This window comes from Miscanthus floridulus, chromosome 6 (genome assembly GCF_019320115.1).
Source record: "Miscanthus floridulus cultivar M001 chromosome 6, ASM1932011v1, whole genome shotgun sequence".
In the NCBI taxonomy this organism is placed as follows: Eukaryota; Viridiplantae; Streptophyta; class Magnoliopsida; order Poales; family Poaceae; genus Miscanthus; species Miscanthus floridulus.
Genome location: NC_089585.1, coordinates 111,522,532 through 111,536,122, shown reverse-complemented (window position 1 = coordinate 111,536,122; position 13,591 = coordinate 111,522,532). Strand labels below are relative to the sequence as shown.

The window sequence follows — 13,591 nt, the reverse complement described above, 5'->3', positions numbered from 1 at the left end:
ACGTGTCCATCCTGATTAAGGAATCTGGTGTTTGTTTAGTGGCTCCATCTCCATCGCCGACCGGAGAGTCCCCGAATCCCTACAGTATAGAGCTTCTTTGTCGCCACTGTTCATCAGCGTTTACACCTCCCATCTGGCGGGGCGACGAATCGAAATACGCGCGCAAGTCAGGGGGCAATATGCAAACCAGACATCTGATGTTGCGTTAGTGGACTAGAGAGCTCCGGTTCACATCCGGTGCCGTGCGGCGCAGCAAGACGTCGGAAGGCCAAGCAGTCCTTCGTGTTCCTCCACACGCGTCGCCCATCGCCGCGTGCCTCTCAATCCCGTCTCGTTCTGCAGCGATTCTCGCTTGTGCGCAGCCATGATGGCGCGTGCCCTCGCCGTCGCCCACCCTGCGGCATCTCTCGCGCTATCCGGCAAGAGGAGCCTCTCCGGCGGCCGTCCCCCACGGCTGCCATCTCCCAGATTTTCAGGTAAAATTGCCTTCAGATGGGCTGCTGTTTATTCCTCCTGGTTAATCTGCATAGAGGCCTGATGCGAGAGTTCACATGCATCATTGTGTTCTGCAATGTGTGCGTGGAGCAGACAAGCTAAGGAGCCGCAGTGTCGTTGCCAAGGCTGCGCAGGACAGTTCAGAATCATCCGGGAGCATAGTGAAATACGTCACGACTTCTGTGAGTTTCTTGTCCTGGTGACTTGTGAGTCATGACTCATGAAAAGCTATTTAGCCATATCAAGCTTGAAGTTTGAGCTTCTTCAAAAGGGCCAAAAATTTCTTGCTCTCTTATGAATGTGCTGCGACTTGCCTCGTTGTCTTCAGTGTAAACTGTGTGGCTGTTGGCTAAGCAAATTTGGCCTTTCTCAAGATTGGGTGCTACTACTTACAACTTAGCTGGGGACATCATACTGACAATGCAGAAAACGGATCCATGTTTGCAGTTTTGAACATTACAAAGCTCACTTCCATGCCCGATGCATCAATCCTGCAGCTTTAGGGTTATGCTTTGTTTGGTGACATTAGTACTTCCATGAGGCACTGCGGAAGACTAACTAAACTCCTATAGTCGTATTGATTAATTTTTTTTTCCTAAAAACGAATACAGTTCAGCACTGCGGAAGACATTTTTGGTCTAGCTGGTATAGGCTTTGCCGCAATAGCTGCATTATGGGCTTCAGTCAACCTCATTGAGGTACATTCCAAATGACATGTTGCAGCTTTCAATTCCTAACAGATGAGCGTTCACCTACAAGCCACATAAGGTTAATCTGGTCCATGTTTTCGTTCATCTTCAGATCATCGATAAGCTCCCGGTTCTTCCTCTTCTCTTTGAACTAGTTGGGATATTAGTTGCATGGGTAAGTTTTTGTCCCACCTTTAGGCTCCTAGGGTTTACTCTAAAATTTTACCATCTTTTCAAATACTTTATATCATCGCAAGTAAGTTTTCCCGAGCCCTGATTATCAACTCTTGACATTTTCAGCTTTTCATCTACAACAATCTCCTCTTCAAGCCAAAGAGGTAATAACTACTCCTGTTCCATTATGTTCGTTCATACAGCCATGCTATAGGTACGATTGGTCCATCCGATCAACGCACTACCATTAGTCCATTACATACGTGCAAAGCCGCAGCAGGCATGAGACGATGACTGCCGGACCTCTTAGGATATACTCCCTCATTTCAAATTACAAGGCGTTTTGGCTTCTAGAGATACATAGCTTTTGCTGTGTACTTAGATATACACTATGTTTAAAAGCAATGTATCTAGAAAAGCTAAAACGTTATATAATTTAGAACGAAGGAAGTATTAAGAGATAGTATCTTTTCAAGAAAAAACATGTGAAATGATTTCAAGCATACCCCTACTAAATAATATGGTACACATCTCTTCTTTCAAAGCATTTAACTTCAGGTATAAAGAGGAAACATATTGCAATAGGACAAACACTATTGACACGTTTGGTTGGAGATAATTGAAAGGAGGGAATGGAAGTTTGGAGCTAGAATTTTAGATTTTTTTTGTTTGTGTTTATGAGAGTGGTTGTTTTGGTGGGAAGGAGAATGGGAGTTTAGAGACCAACTCATCAATCACTTCCCTGAGAGAGGTGGTTGTTGGGTGTGAGTTGTGCTTTTAATGAAAAATGAATGTATCATCAGTCCATTATGTCTTTTCATATAATTTCCTACTTAAAAAAAACACAAGATGACAAGATACATGGGATATACATTTTCTCTTCGACTCCCCTTCTTATTCTCTTCACTAACCAAACAAGGAATTTGGACTAAGAGTTAAATTTCCACTTGAATTCTTTCCATCAACTCCCATCGCTAATTCCTATATCCCTTTTCAGTAGTTGCCAAACGTGCCGTGTGAGACAAGTCTGCCAAGGCCATAGGCCAACATACCAAAACGGGAGAGTAATTTAGAAGTAGCCGTACAAATATAAGCATTGTAGTTAACTAGTATTGCTCGATTCATCACGGGTCCTATTTTGCGTTTTGGATTGATTAGTTCATATTATCTGCAGGGAAGAATTTCTGAAGAACATCAAAAACTCAGTATCTCAAATCCTGGGGCAGTAACCTTTGCAGGCGACAGTAGACAGCAACCATTCTGTCATGGGTTCTCTGCAAGCGTACCGAATGCAATTATGCAATATAAACTGTCTGCGAGCTATGAGTGTTGCCATGTTTTACTCTACACAAGCACTACCAATTTTCTGTACAGGTTAGTGTGATTAAAGCCGTTTTCCTAGTACCAAAACTTGGACTGGGACCTCTTGCTGTACGAGTCTAATGAAAACAGACACCCGGATTCTTCCTGTACTGAATGCTTCGGCTATATTCAATTTCACGTACAAGGACGAAGGGGTATTTACATCTGAAATCATGGAAACAGCGCAACAAAGAAGAAAAGATGTCAAAGAGATTACTAATGGCCAGCGGTGAATGAGGACGCCGTTACAATTATCCTGTGGGTTGGCAATCAAACATCACAGTTCACAAGGCAGCCGAAAGTTGTAGAGCCATGGAATCGATGTAGCACATGTCACCTTGGTGCTAAAAAGATCATGCCAGTTCAAAATAACATCAGTGCAACAACGACGGATGGGTTCATCTCTGCATTGATACCTTTTCTTCCTTTGACTTTTGATTTTGAAATAAGCACCCACCCAGCTGTGCTCCTCTTGTAAGCACATCCTCCCCAGTCCAAGTTGTTGTGGTTTGTGTGCGGCACGCACACTTTGCAAAAACACAAACAGCAGCTACATCTTGGCTCGAATCAGGTGGATGGCAAATGATAAAATTTCGACAGGGAAAGAAAAGAGAGAAACTACAATGTAGAAAATACGACAAGGTTGAATGCATTTATGACTAAACTAACTATCCAGATTCCAGCATTACACTTATTCTGACCAATGAGAATAAATTTGAATTCTCTAAAATATAAATTATATCTATCAAGACTGATACAGGTATCTGATCAACATGTTAAAGGGGTGAAAACACGATTCCCTTGATCATTGCAACACCCTGAGTACAAACCTGGAACGCCCAGGCTTCAGTTTTTGTCCAAAAAGCCAGTAACAGGTTTTCCAGCATTACTGCTGGAACTCTGCGGATATGTTTTTACAACAGGTACATCTACTTTTGAATATGGTACTTGAGAAACACCATTTACCTGTCCAGGATAGCCAGAAGTTTCAGATTTGATTGCCATGGAGTTCTCTGCAGAGGAGAATAATCAGGATTAAGCTCATCCTAGCCCTAGAAAGCAAACAGAAAAGGATGTTTCTCTTCACAATAATACACTCTAGCCTTCCTAGGTTTACTAATGGATTCTCAGTTCCCAGATAAAATGGAAGAAAGTACTTGTATAAATGAGCTAGCAAGTCACCAAGTTCAACTCTTAAGTCAGACAACACAAGACCATGTAAAACCATTCAGTCAGATGGATCCATATATTATGCAATGCTGGCAAATATCACTGACCAAACTATCTTTCTCTTCTCTTTTTTGTAATAAAATAAATTGCACAGTAGGGGCCTCCCCTACTGTATTCCCCCTCTCAAAAAAAAAAAAAAAAAAACCACTGATGTGAAGTAACAAGATGAGGTCACATGTAAGGATTTCGCATTAGCAATTAGCATGGTGAATAGGAACATTTGGTGTACCTTTCCTTCTTCCTTTTACCACAAACTTGCGGAGGCATTCACGGAATTCTGTCAGCACAACTCTTTCTTGTTCTGCATACAGTGCAGATTGGTTTTGGTTCACAGTTACTGTCTGCTGAGGAACAGCATTTTGAGAAGTCGTAAACACTGTATCTTGTTCGTCACACATTTTCTCGAGCACTTCTTCGTCACACAACAGTGCTAGTGTTCCAGGAGACATAGGTCTATTGGACTTCTGATCATCAGCGCAGTTAGGTCTGGATTCTTCTAGAATAGCTTTGCCCGTATGAGTTCCTCTACTTGAATGGTCATCAATTGATGCTTTTTGATCTGGATCTTGATTATTTCCTTCTCTATCATGGTTTGTCAATGCTAGGGAATCTGCCCTGTCATCTTCCTTCTGTCCTCCCCTTTCATCTTCCTTCTCGCCAACCCTCTCTTCCATCGTTTTCCGGCCTGTTACTTTAATAAAAATAATACAATGAGCAGCACATAACCATCCAATTAATGCCCATTTAACCATTTTGCAGACTCTGTTTATAATCCATTAATCCTCTATGTTGTTCCTGGTTGCATTCTCTTAACATACAGTAGTGCATACTTGCAGGTCTCAGGGGGAATGAAATAGTGCTACATGTAATGTGTGTCCATACTTATATTGATAAATAAATATAGCACATTGAAGGACAGAAGTGAAAATATGCAGTGAAACGCTCACAGATGATCTGAGAAACAGAAAGTGTGATTGTACATATCAACTGCTTGCCAACTCTCGTGCAGTTTCAACAGGAAAAAGGCAAATGGTAACCTTGACCATGATATGTAGCGCTTAGTAATTTATAGAGTATAACATAACAGTATATATTAGAGGTAATAGCTGCACATCCAAGCAAAACACAAATAACTCAATAACAATAAGTATCCCACATTTATTTTCTGCATGGAGAGATGAAGCACTAACACTTTTGTCCCTATATCTTATCTTCTGGTTGTGGTCAAAATAAACTTTGATAAAGCACTTCACCAGCATCCAAATTCCAGGTTCAGGAAATGATGTAAACTTGTAAACAAGTCAAAACAAAAGATCGAATCCAACGTTGAAGCAAGAAAAGAATAACTTGCATGTACACGGGACAAGTTAATATTGAAACAAACAGGTGCTGATCTATGTGAGTTACTTCACTGCATATCAAAATCCACCTTTTCGAGGAGGGTGCTCTCGGTCGTCTCCCTCCCGAGGCGACGCGAGGGCAACCAGCGCCGCCACCCAAAAACCCACCGCTCCCCTCCCCTCCGGCCGTCGGGCGCAGCGGCGGCGGTCAGCGGCGGTGCTGCCAAAAGGTCGGCCCGTTCGCACCTTCCTTCCTCCCCTGCTGCTTCTCCCCCACCTCTCTTCCCCAAAACGTGAGTGCTTGAGATTCTGCTTCGATCTGCGTCTGAAGCTTCCGATTCGCTGGGAAATTGCTCGATCTGGTGTCGTGCCTGCCGGATCCGCCCTATGCCGGCCGGTGCCTGGCTGGATCTGGGTGGTGGCTGGCGCTCGTGCTCGCCCAGGGGGCCGGCGCTTCCAGTCGCTTGGGTCTGCTGATCGGCGACGCCGGGCCGTCCTTGGCCTCTGACACTGCTGTCGGGTCGCCGTTCCTGAAGGAAGTCCCTGCCTCGTGTTCCTGCTGCTGCTGGACGTGGACTACCTCATCCGGAGGTTCCGCTCCAAGGCGGGGCTGCCGGCGACCGGATCTGGTGCTGCTGCCCCGTGGTATGGTGCTCTTCTTCATGTGCATGTGCAGGACTCTGGGCGCGTGGTCTGGCCGCAGGCATGCTATGACCGGATCTGGTGCTGCTGCCCCGTGGTATGGTGCTCTTCTTCATGTGCATGTGCAGGACTCTGGGCGCGTGGTCTGGCCGCAGGCATGCTAGCGGTGGTGCTGCGTGACCATGGTGTCCTTGTGGCGGATGCGGCGACTTTGCGTCCAGATCTGGTGGAACCGCTGCTGTCCTCTCGTTCCCAGGGCACAGATGGTGCTCTGGCAGCAGCTTCTTCTACATGTGCACGCGCGGTGCACGCAGTTTGGCCGCGGGCAAGCCGGCGGCGGGGCTGCGTGTCCATGGGCGCCCTCCCCTGTGCCTCCTGTCGGGGAGGGCAGAGCGCCGTCTTGGCGGTACGACGGTGGTGGTGGCGGCGTCGGGGTGTTAGCTCTGGGTCCGGATGAGGCAATGTCTGTTGTTGCCTCGTCTGCGAGAGCTTTTGCGAGGGTTCTGGGTGAAAGCTCAGCTCAGCGCTAGGCTGGGCCAGCGACGAGGGACACCATCGTGGGAAGCTTCCTTCTTGAAGGCGTCGCTGAAGAACCTCTTGCAGACTTCTGGCCATTCGCGGTTATCCTTGGCACAAGACTCAGGCGAAAGCCTTGCTAAGCTCCTGCTTGGCTGACGATGATTACGCTCTTGCGTCGTTCACCTCCCTGGAGGCATCGTTGAAGAGTCCCCGTGCCTTGGTGTTGCAGTTTTCTCTTCTTCTGGGGTATTGTGGTTATGCCACTGTTTCACCCTTGTGCTGGGGCATTTGTTGTTGTTTTTTCTTATTAGTGGATATGCCACAAGCTCGCCCTTGCGCTGGGCCTATTGTATGGTTTTAGTCCGGTTTCCCAAAATTAACTGGATGAAAGGGTTTTGCCTCGTTTTTCCCCAAAAACGTGGCTGTTGATTTCATATCAATATATATTCAGGCGGGGATTATCCCCCCCCCCCCCCCCCGGTGACAGTTCAAAAAAAAAAAACTTCACTGTATATCAACAAGATAACTCATGGATACAGAACTGAATGTCACTTTCTGTTCTAAGTCGCAAAAGGTAAAATCAACGTAAAGACAAGAGCAGTACCGGCATATGTTTTTGCAGCCTCTCCTGATACCACCACTAAAAGCTTGCATAGCTCCTTTATGTCCTCTTCTTGGACAATGTCTGCTAAGAGGGGCCTGAAGTGGGATGGCAGAAACCCATCAATAGAGAACAAATATGGTAGGCATTCTATGAACATGTTATATAGCTTATGGACAGTTACCTGTAGGTAACTTTAAAGGGGCCCAGAGTTGGAGGATGTGCAGACTGGCTTATTGGAATTGAACCATCAGGTACTGCATTTTTCTGATAAAAAGACTGATTAAAGTGCAAAGTACATACAACTAGTTTCAACAAAGTCTCATAATAACTGCTGCCACAGGTAGCTTTGTCTAATCTCCTTGTCAAAAATCAATTTTAATTTGCAATTATGTTCTAGATAGTTCGAGGTTCTCCCACGAAAATAGAAAAAATGAATTCCGTAAGGTGCATTTATCTATAAAAAAACTAAACTGGTGGGGGAAATACCGCCCCACAGCTTTGTACTAAGAAGAAACCTCAGCAAAACCGGCTGAGAAAACCTGCAACTACCTACCACAGACTGGCACCCTACCCATGCATGTAAATACCATTCCGGTACCGGCCGTAATGTCTCCTACCAGTGAAGGACCGGCACAGCCAACACTGTATCCTGTACCGGCCAGAATCCTGGACACTTCTGCTAGTTCCGGCTATTACATGTGCAATCTTCCATTTCTTGGTTTAGGTACCGTCCTGCCACAGCATTTCTTGCAACGTGTAATGACTCCTGATGGTCCTGTACTCCCGCAGCGCACACCCTCCAGCAAAGGCAGCAAGGGCCCTACTTTTTCTCTCCCTGCGAAGTGTGAATGCTCCAAGCTCTGTACTGCTGGGCCATAGGGTGTGTGTTTGTGCAATCTACACCTAGAACCTCGTTTTATTTCTTCATTAGCTTTTTGTTTTAGGCTTGTTGCCTGCAATCCACAACTCCAACGCTTGTACCAGAATGCATGCTTATATCATGTACATGTTATTGTTAATTGTAAATATATTTGTTATTTTATTTATTGTATCCCGGAATGGTACACTGGTATCATCCGGTACCGAAATGTTTCATTCCAGTGAGCAAACCGGAATAGCAGCCGGAATGACATTGATAAGTATGACCCTATCCCTTTTTGTGGAGGCACAGCGATTTTTATTTGGGTACAAGGCAGGATTTGAACCCCAGCTGTGGTATGATTATTACTCAGTGACCAACCACAGGACTACTAGTGTGTTTGCACATTTATCTACTAGAAGTAGAGTATAAGGAGCTAACACTGGCAGTCTGGCATACTGCTTTGTCACGTAAAAAAGAAAAGTTTTGAGACACTATTCATCAATTCAATTCATGGAATAAAATTCACTCCTAGTGATGGAACAAAGCACTTCAGCTTGCTCCTGAAGACAATAAGGCAAGAACACAAAGCCATTCCCAGATAAAGAAATGAGGCGAAAACAGTGCAAGTTCAAGTCTTAGGCATGGCCATTACCTGAGGTATGTGATAATTCCTGTGCGCTACATGTTCCTTATTTGAATTGTCAAGTGAAGGATCAATATGTTTCCTCTTCCGTGATGTGGAAGGAGAAGGGAATCCTGTAGCTCCAATAGCACCATTTACAGCTGCATTTGTCGCCTGCTGCATGTTAATTGCATTTTTGTGATCCCCTTGGAAAAGATTTCTTCTCTCTTCACTTCCTTCAAAATTCTTGCAATCCATACACTTGCAATTTTCAGAGCATAGTATATTAGCTTGGAAGCACTCACAGTACTTCTTGAGGCATCCTGACTTCTTGCAGTGGCACCCTTTATTATGCTTCCCTACTAAAGGGAGATCACTAGACACCTCCTGGCAATTTCATGGACTACAATTAATGCCACATGTCATGGAAGCACAATAACATGGCCTAAATGAAATGCAATAATGAGATAATGTCTGTATTTGATAGTAAATAGAATAGGGTTAGGGTCTAAGGTTAGTGGAATAGCATATTTGATTTATCAAAATCTCATCAGTTCCCAATTACTATTGCTAGCTATGAATAACAAGAGAAAATATGGATGTGGCCTTCCTATTGAAAACATTATTCCTTTTCAACTAAAAATACTACCTGCGTCCTACAGTCTAAATTTCTTGTTACTTAAGGTATCAATCGTCTCTGATGCACCCTTTCTACCATCGTTTTTCTAAGAATACGCTATAGAAAATCAATAACATTATAATTACACTGAAGCACTTTTTGCTGGCGAATCCATGAATATTGTTTTTTAATAAATATAAGTAGATTTTGTGTAGAAATGAACAAATTACAAAAGTTGATGTATTCTAGAACAGCTTGTTTTTTTGGCTGGAGGTGCACTTCATATTAGTATAAGCGGAAGGAAACAAAACATGCACTTCTTTACTAGGGCATAGGTGGCAAACATTTTGCAAGGAAGACTGACTATTAGACTTTTCACCAACCTTGTCTTCTTCCTACCTTGCCAGGATATATTTTTTACAGAAAGCTTATCAATAATAGTTTAATAAAGAGACAAGAGCTTGATTAAGGTTCAACAATAGAAATTTTCCATCTCAGACAATGTCAAATATGGTATGTTGATTTTAATTTTGAGGATTTAAATTTGGATTTACAAAATGCCAAGCACACACACAAATCTAAGAGCATCTCCAAGAGTCTTTCTAAAACTGGCTCTCTAAATCACCATTTGGAGAGCCATCTGCATAAAAATCGCTTTCTATATCTTTCCACTCTCCCAACAACTTTTCTATATCTTGTGCACGTTCTAGATAGCCATTTTCGTTGTCTATCTTTGGCTAGCGAAAAATCCGGAATAGAGGATGACTATATTTAGATAACCATTTAGCCAAGCTGTTGGAGGGTAGTTTTTCACCAAAACCTCTATTCCTAGCATTTAGAAAGAATTTAGAGAGTCTCTTGGAGTTGCTCTAACTACATTGATACACATTTCCAAAGAGGCACTTCAGAGTAACTTAGAGAAAATGAGTTACAGGCATGAATTCTTCAAAATTAAATAAAATTAAGATGTCAGGTATTATCATGAAACTTCTCGTATAAATTTATTGCAATGCTCTCCTTTTTCCCTTCAGCTAGAATGGTCTTTCAATTCAAATCCTCTCAATTAGAATAAACTATGACCTCTAAATGAGCATGGGCATCGCTATAACTAACTGAAACTCGAAGGAAAAACAAATGGCAATAAATGTTCCTTTAGAAAGTAACTATGCGAACAATATTTGGACAACAGAACATACATTATTCCTATTCGTATGTGGGCTGCTCCCAATCTTAGGCCTGAAAGCATCTGGATTACGCTCCAATGTAGCTTCAATAGCTTCACGCCTGGCAACCTCATTCTCAGGATTATTAAAACAGTTGGTGCAGTTGCACCCATCACAGTGAGTACCAGAAGCGAAGCATTCACAGTACCTGTAAAAGGAACCATAAAAAGATTTCAGATGGATAAGTATATACACAAGATGCCCAGCTGGAAAAAAAATCAACAACAGTACATTCTTTGTATTTAAAAAGGGAGGTGAGCTGACTTGAACTTGGAGGTCAAAACAATGACACACTGTATAGATTTGTAAAGGTATGCAGAGACTCAGAAATTAGGGTTTTGGAGACGATATGAAGGATTGAAAGGATGCTAGAAAGATTACTGGAGTTATTTGTATTACAATTACTTGTACTCATCTAACCTACATCTACATGTATGTGTCTACTAAGTTGTTTGCTATATTCATCTAACCTACATCTACGAGGAGAACACTATCCACATGAGAAAACGTCCTTTGCTATATTTCATTCTTCTCAAGCTAAGGATAGAATCTGACGTGCAAGTCCTTTGCTATATTTCATTCTTCTCAAGCTAAGGATAGAATCTGACTTACAACTTCAAACATCTGGAGTTCCTGCAGTTGCAGCACTTCTTCTTCGTGGGAGTGCTATCTTTTCCTTCATAGAGTCTTGCTCGTGGTTTTGGTGACTCTGGTTTCCTACATTACAAGGTCCCAAAGGATAATTAGAACACTGGAGCAAGATACAAATTTCAAAGAAAAAACTTGAAATATTTGGATCTTCAACAGGGAGAATGCGCTGAAACTTTCCTAGAAGAGTTAGTTTAAGATCAATAAGCTCATCTAACGCAAATATGTGTCTTCGTTTCCAAGGAATGACAAGTCCACAGTAAATTTTGGAAACTGCCTCGTGGTGACACTCAGGAAATCAGAAACATTCCCACGTTCAGCGTATGAATCAAGACGACAACGGGCTCTGTCATCGAGCACAATGAGCCCCGTACCAAACAGAGAGGCGGAAGTTTCAAAACTTCTAAATCTCAGAACGGGGACACTCACAAGGGAACGGCGACCGGGGGGCGCTGGATTGGCTGCGGCGGCATCGGACGAAGCTGCGGTACAGGGACCGCCAGCGGCACCGCGTGCCGCGGGAGCGGCACATGCCCCACCACCTGGTGCGGGCGCATCACCGGCAGCACCCGCTGGTGCAGCTGCTGCGGCACCCCCATCGGCACGGCAGCCCTCACGTGCTGCGGATGCTGGAAGCCCACGGGCAACGCCCTCGGCTGCAGAGCCCTAGATACGGCGGCGGCCGCCGCCGCCATCGCGGGGTTCCCCGCCAACGCCGCCGAGTTGAAATCGAGCTGTCTTACCAGCTTCTTAATCGGCGGCTGCATGGACGCAGCGGGCACGGGAGGCCTCTGTGGCGGCGGAGGGCCGCCCTGCTCCTTGCCCGCCATCTACTCAACCCGGAAGCTACAGGATCAAAACGCCTCCGCCCACCGGTAACGTCAACACAAACCCAATTCGCGGCGGCCGCGGGGACCCGCGGCAGGATCGCGGCCGCCGGCTCAAGATCGAAGGGGGCGGAGGCCCCGCAGCCGAGTGCGGGGTGGCGGCGCTCGCCACGAACTCCGCCGCGGGTTTGCGGCGGAGGGGAACGGCGGATTTTGGGAGAGCTGGGGTGGGGGATTAGTGGATTTTCCCTCTCTCCCTGCTGCTCTCGACTGCCCTCTTCTCTCTCTTGCCACCTCTCCCCCTTTCTTTCTCTCCCACTCTTCCCTTTCGAAATCAAATTCATATTCTACGGCCGGATCCGGGAGGCGACCCGCCATCCGACGGCGGAGGCGCGGCTGGGCAGCATCCTGCGGCTCGAATTCATAGATGTGGGGTTGTTGGTCCGCTCGCCGTTCGATTCGACGGGTTCGGAATTGTTCACCTCGCCTTCGGCGCACGCGGCGTCCCCTGCTGACACGTGGGCCACAGGGACGAGGATCCAGTGGGGCTGCGCAGTCGGTGTGAGGGCGCGGAGAGGCGGCCGGGGTCTCCGTCGCGCAATGTGATCCGTCCTGTCACTCGTGGAGTTCTTTTTCTGGGAAAAGCACCGGGACCTGGTGTACGCAGTCTTTGTCTCATGACACATGGGGCCAGATAAGGTATGGCCCATATGTCAGTTTGTTTTCATTTTGATTCGCAGGAAGGTACTTTTTTTTTTTTTGGTTGCCTCTCTTCTGGGTACAGCTGTAGCATCTGGAGAAAGTACACTTTGTAGCGTGAAATCTCGCGCGAGGGTTTTAAAAGGTGTGACTAGTCTTCGGTTCGTGGAGGTCAGTAGGCCACTGTTGAGCCCGTGGAGATCGCCATTTTTGGTTCGTGGGCCTCTCTATGGCCTCCGGCCATTTCTGCTGAGCCCGTGGAGATCGCCATTTTTGGTTCGTGGGCCTCTCTATGGCCTCCGGCCATTTCTGCTTTCGGAACTCGGAGGGAAGGTTCCAGGCTTCAAATTCTAAGAGCATCTCAAGCGTCCCTAAACATCATCATAATCCTTATTTTTAGAAAGATAAGAAAAAATTCATCTCCAACAACTCCTAATATTTACTCCTAATCTTTTAGGACCTGAAAAATTCCTCCCCCTTCCGCGTAACTTTACGCGTTGCTCCCGTCGCGCGTATCCGTCCCTTCGCGCGATTTCTCTCTTGCCGTTGTCATTTTGGCGTGGCTTCTTGCTTCGGTGATCGACGCCATCAGGGCAATGCGGGCGGCGTCGCTGGCCACGGTGCCCGTCGTGGCCGCCGCCGCCATTGGTAGCGGTACAGAGACCCTACAATACGTGATTACTGCTAGCACCACCGATCCGTACACGCTGGCCTCCTCTCATCCTCCCGCCCCGCAGTAGGCGCCGGCTCCAACCGGCTCTTGGCGTAGTGTGTTGTCGCGGTCGTCTCTTCCTCCTCCACCGGAGCGGACACATCCTGAGCGTAGTTCGGCGCTATCGCCGCCACAACAGCGCCATACTTGGGCGAGAAGTCGCCGGAGCGGAAGCGGTAGAGGCCGAGCGACCTGAGCCGGTCGAGAACAGAGGACGTGCGCGCGAGCGGCGCGGGCGCAGGTGGAGGCGCGTACAACATCTGCTCCGAGTGGTAGTAGTGGTCGTACCGTGGCTGCTCCATTTGCGGGTGCAGCGGTTCTTCT

General features: G+C 46.0%; 2 protein-coding genes across 3 annotated transcripts; one reads left to right on the top strand and one right to left on the bottom strand.

Moving 5' to 3' along the window:
- The first annotated feature begins 166 nt into the window (after positions 1-166).
- Positions 167-2,830, top strand: LOC136456592 (protein CURVATURE THYLAKOID 1C, chloroplastic-like). Its single transcript, XM_066456512.1, has 6 exons — positions 167-476; positions 589-677; positions 1,107-1,193; positions 1,297-1,359; positions 1,485-1,522; positions 2,533-2,830. Exons 1-6 carry the CDS (start codon positions 365-367, stop codon positions 2,585-2,587), a joined length of 444 nt encoding a protein of 147 aa, XP_066312609.1. The 5' UTR covers positions 167-364; the 3' UTR covers positions 2,588-2,830.
- A 523-nt stretch (positions 2,831-3,353) lies between these two features.
- On the bottom strand, positions 3,354-12,331 carry LOC136456591 (protein tesmin/TSO1-like CXC 5). 2 transcript variants are annotated; one of them, XM_066456510.1, is made up of 8 exons: positions 11,459-12,331; positions 10,994-11,098; positions 10,355-10,529; positions 8,570-8,926; positions 7,237-7,319; positions 7,056-7,150; positions 4,180-4,641; positions 3,354-3,733 (listed from the first exon to the last, which is right to left on the bottom strand). In XM_066456510.1, the coding sequence occupies exons 1-8, from the start codon at positions 11,857-11,859 to the stop codon at positions 3,567-3,569; spliced, it is 1,845 nt and encodes a 614-aa protein (XP_066312607.1). In that variant the 5' UTR covers positions 11,860-12,331; the 3' UTR covers positions 3,354-3,566. The 2 variants fall into 2 exon arrangements, with proteins under 2 accessions (XP_066312607.1, XP_066312608.1); XM_066456511.1 differs by having other exon boundaries at positions 4,180-4,635; positions 11,459-12,329.
- Positions 12,332-13,591: the final 1,260 nt, after the last annotated feature.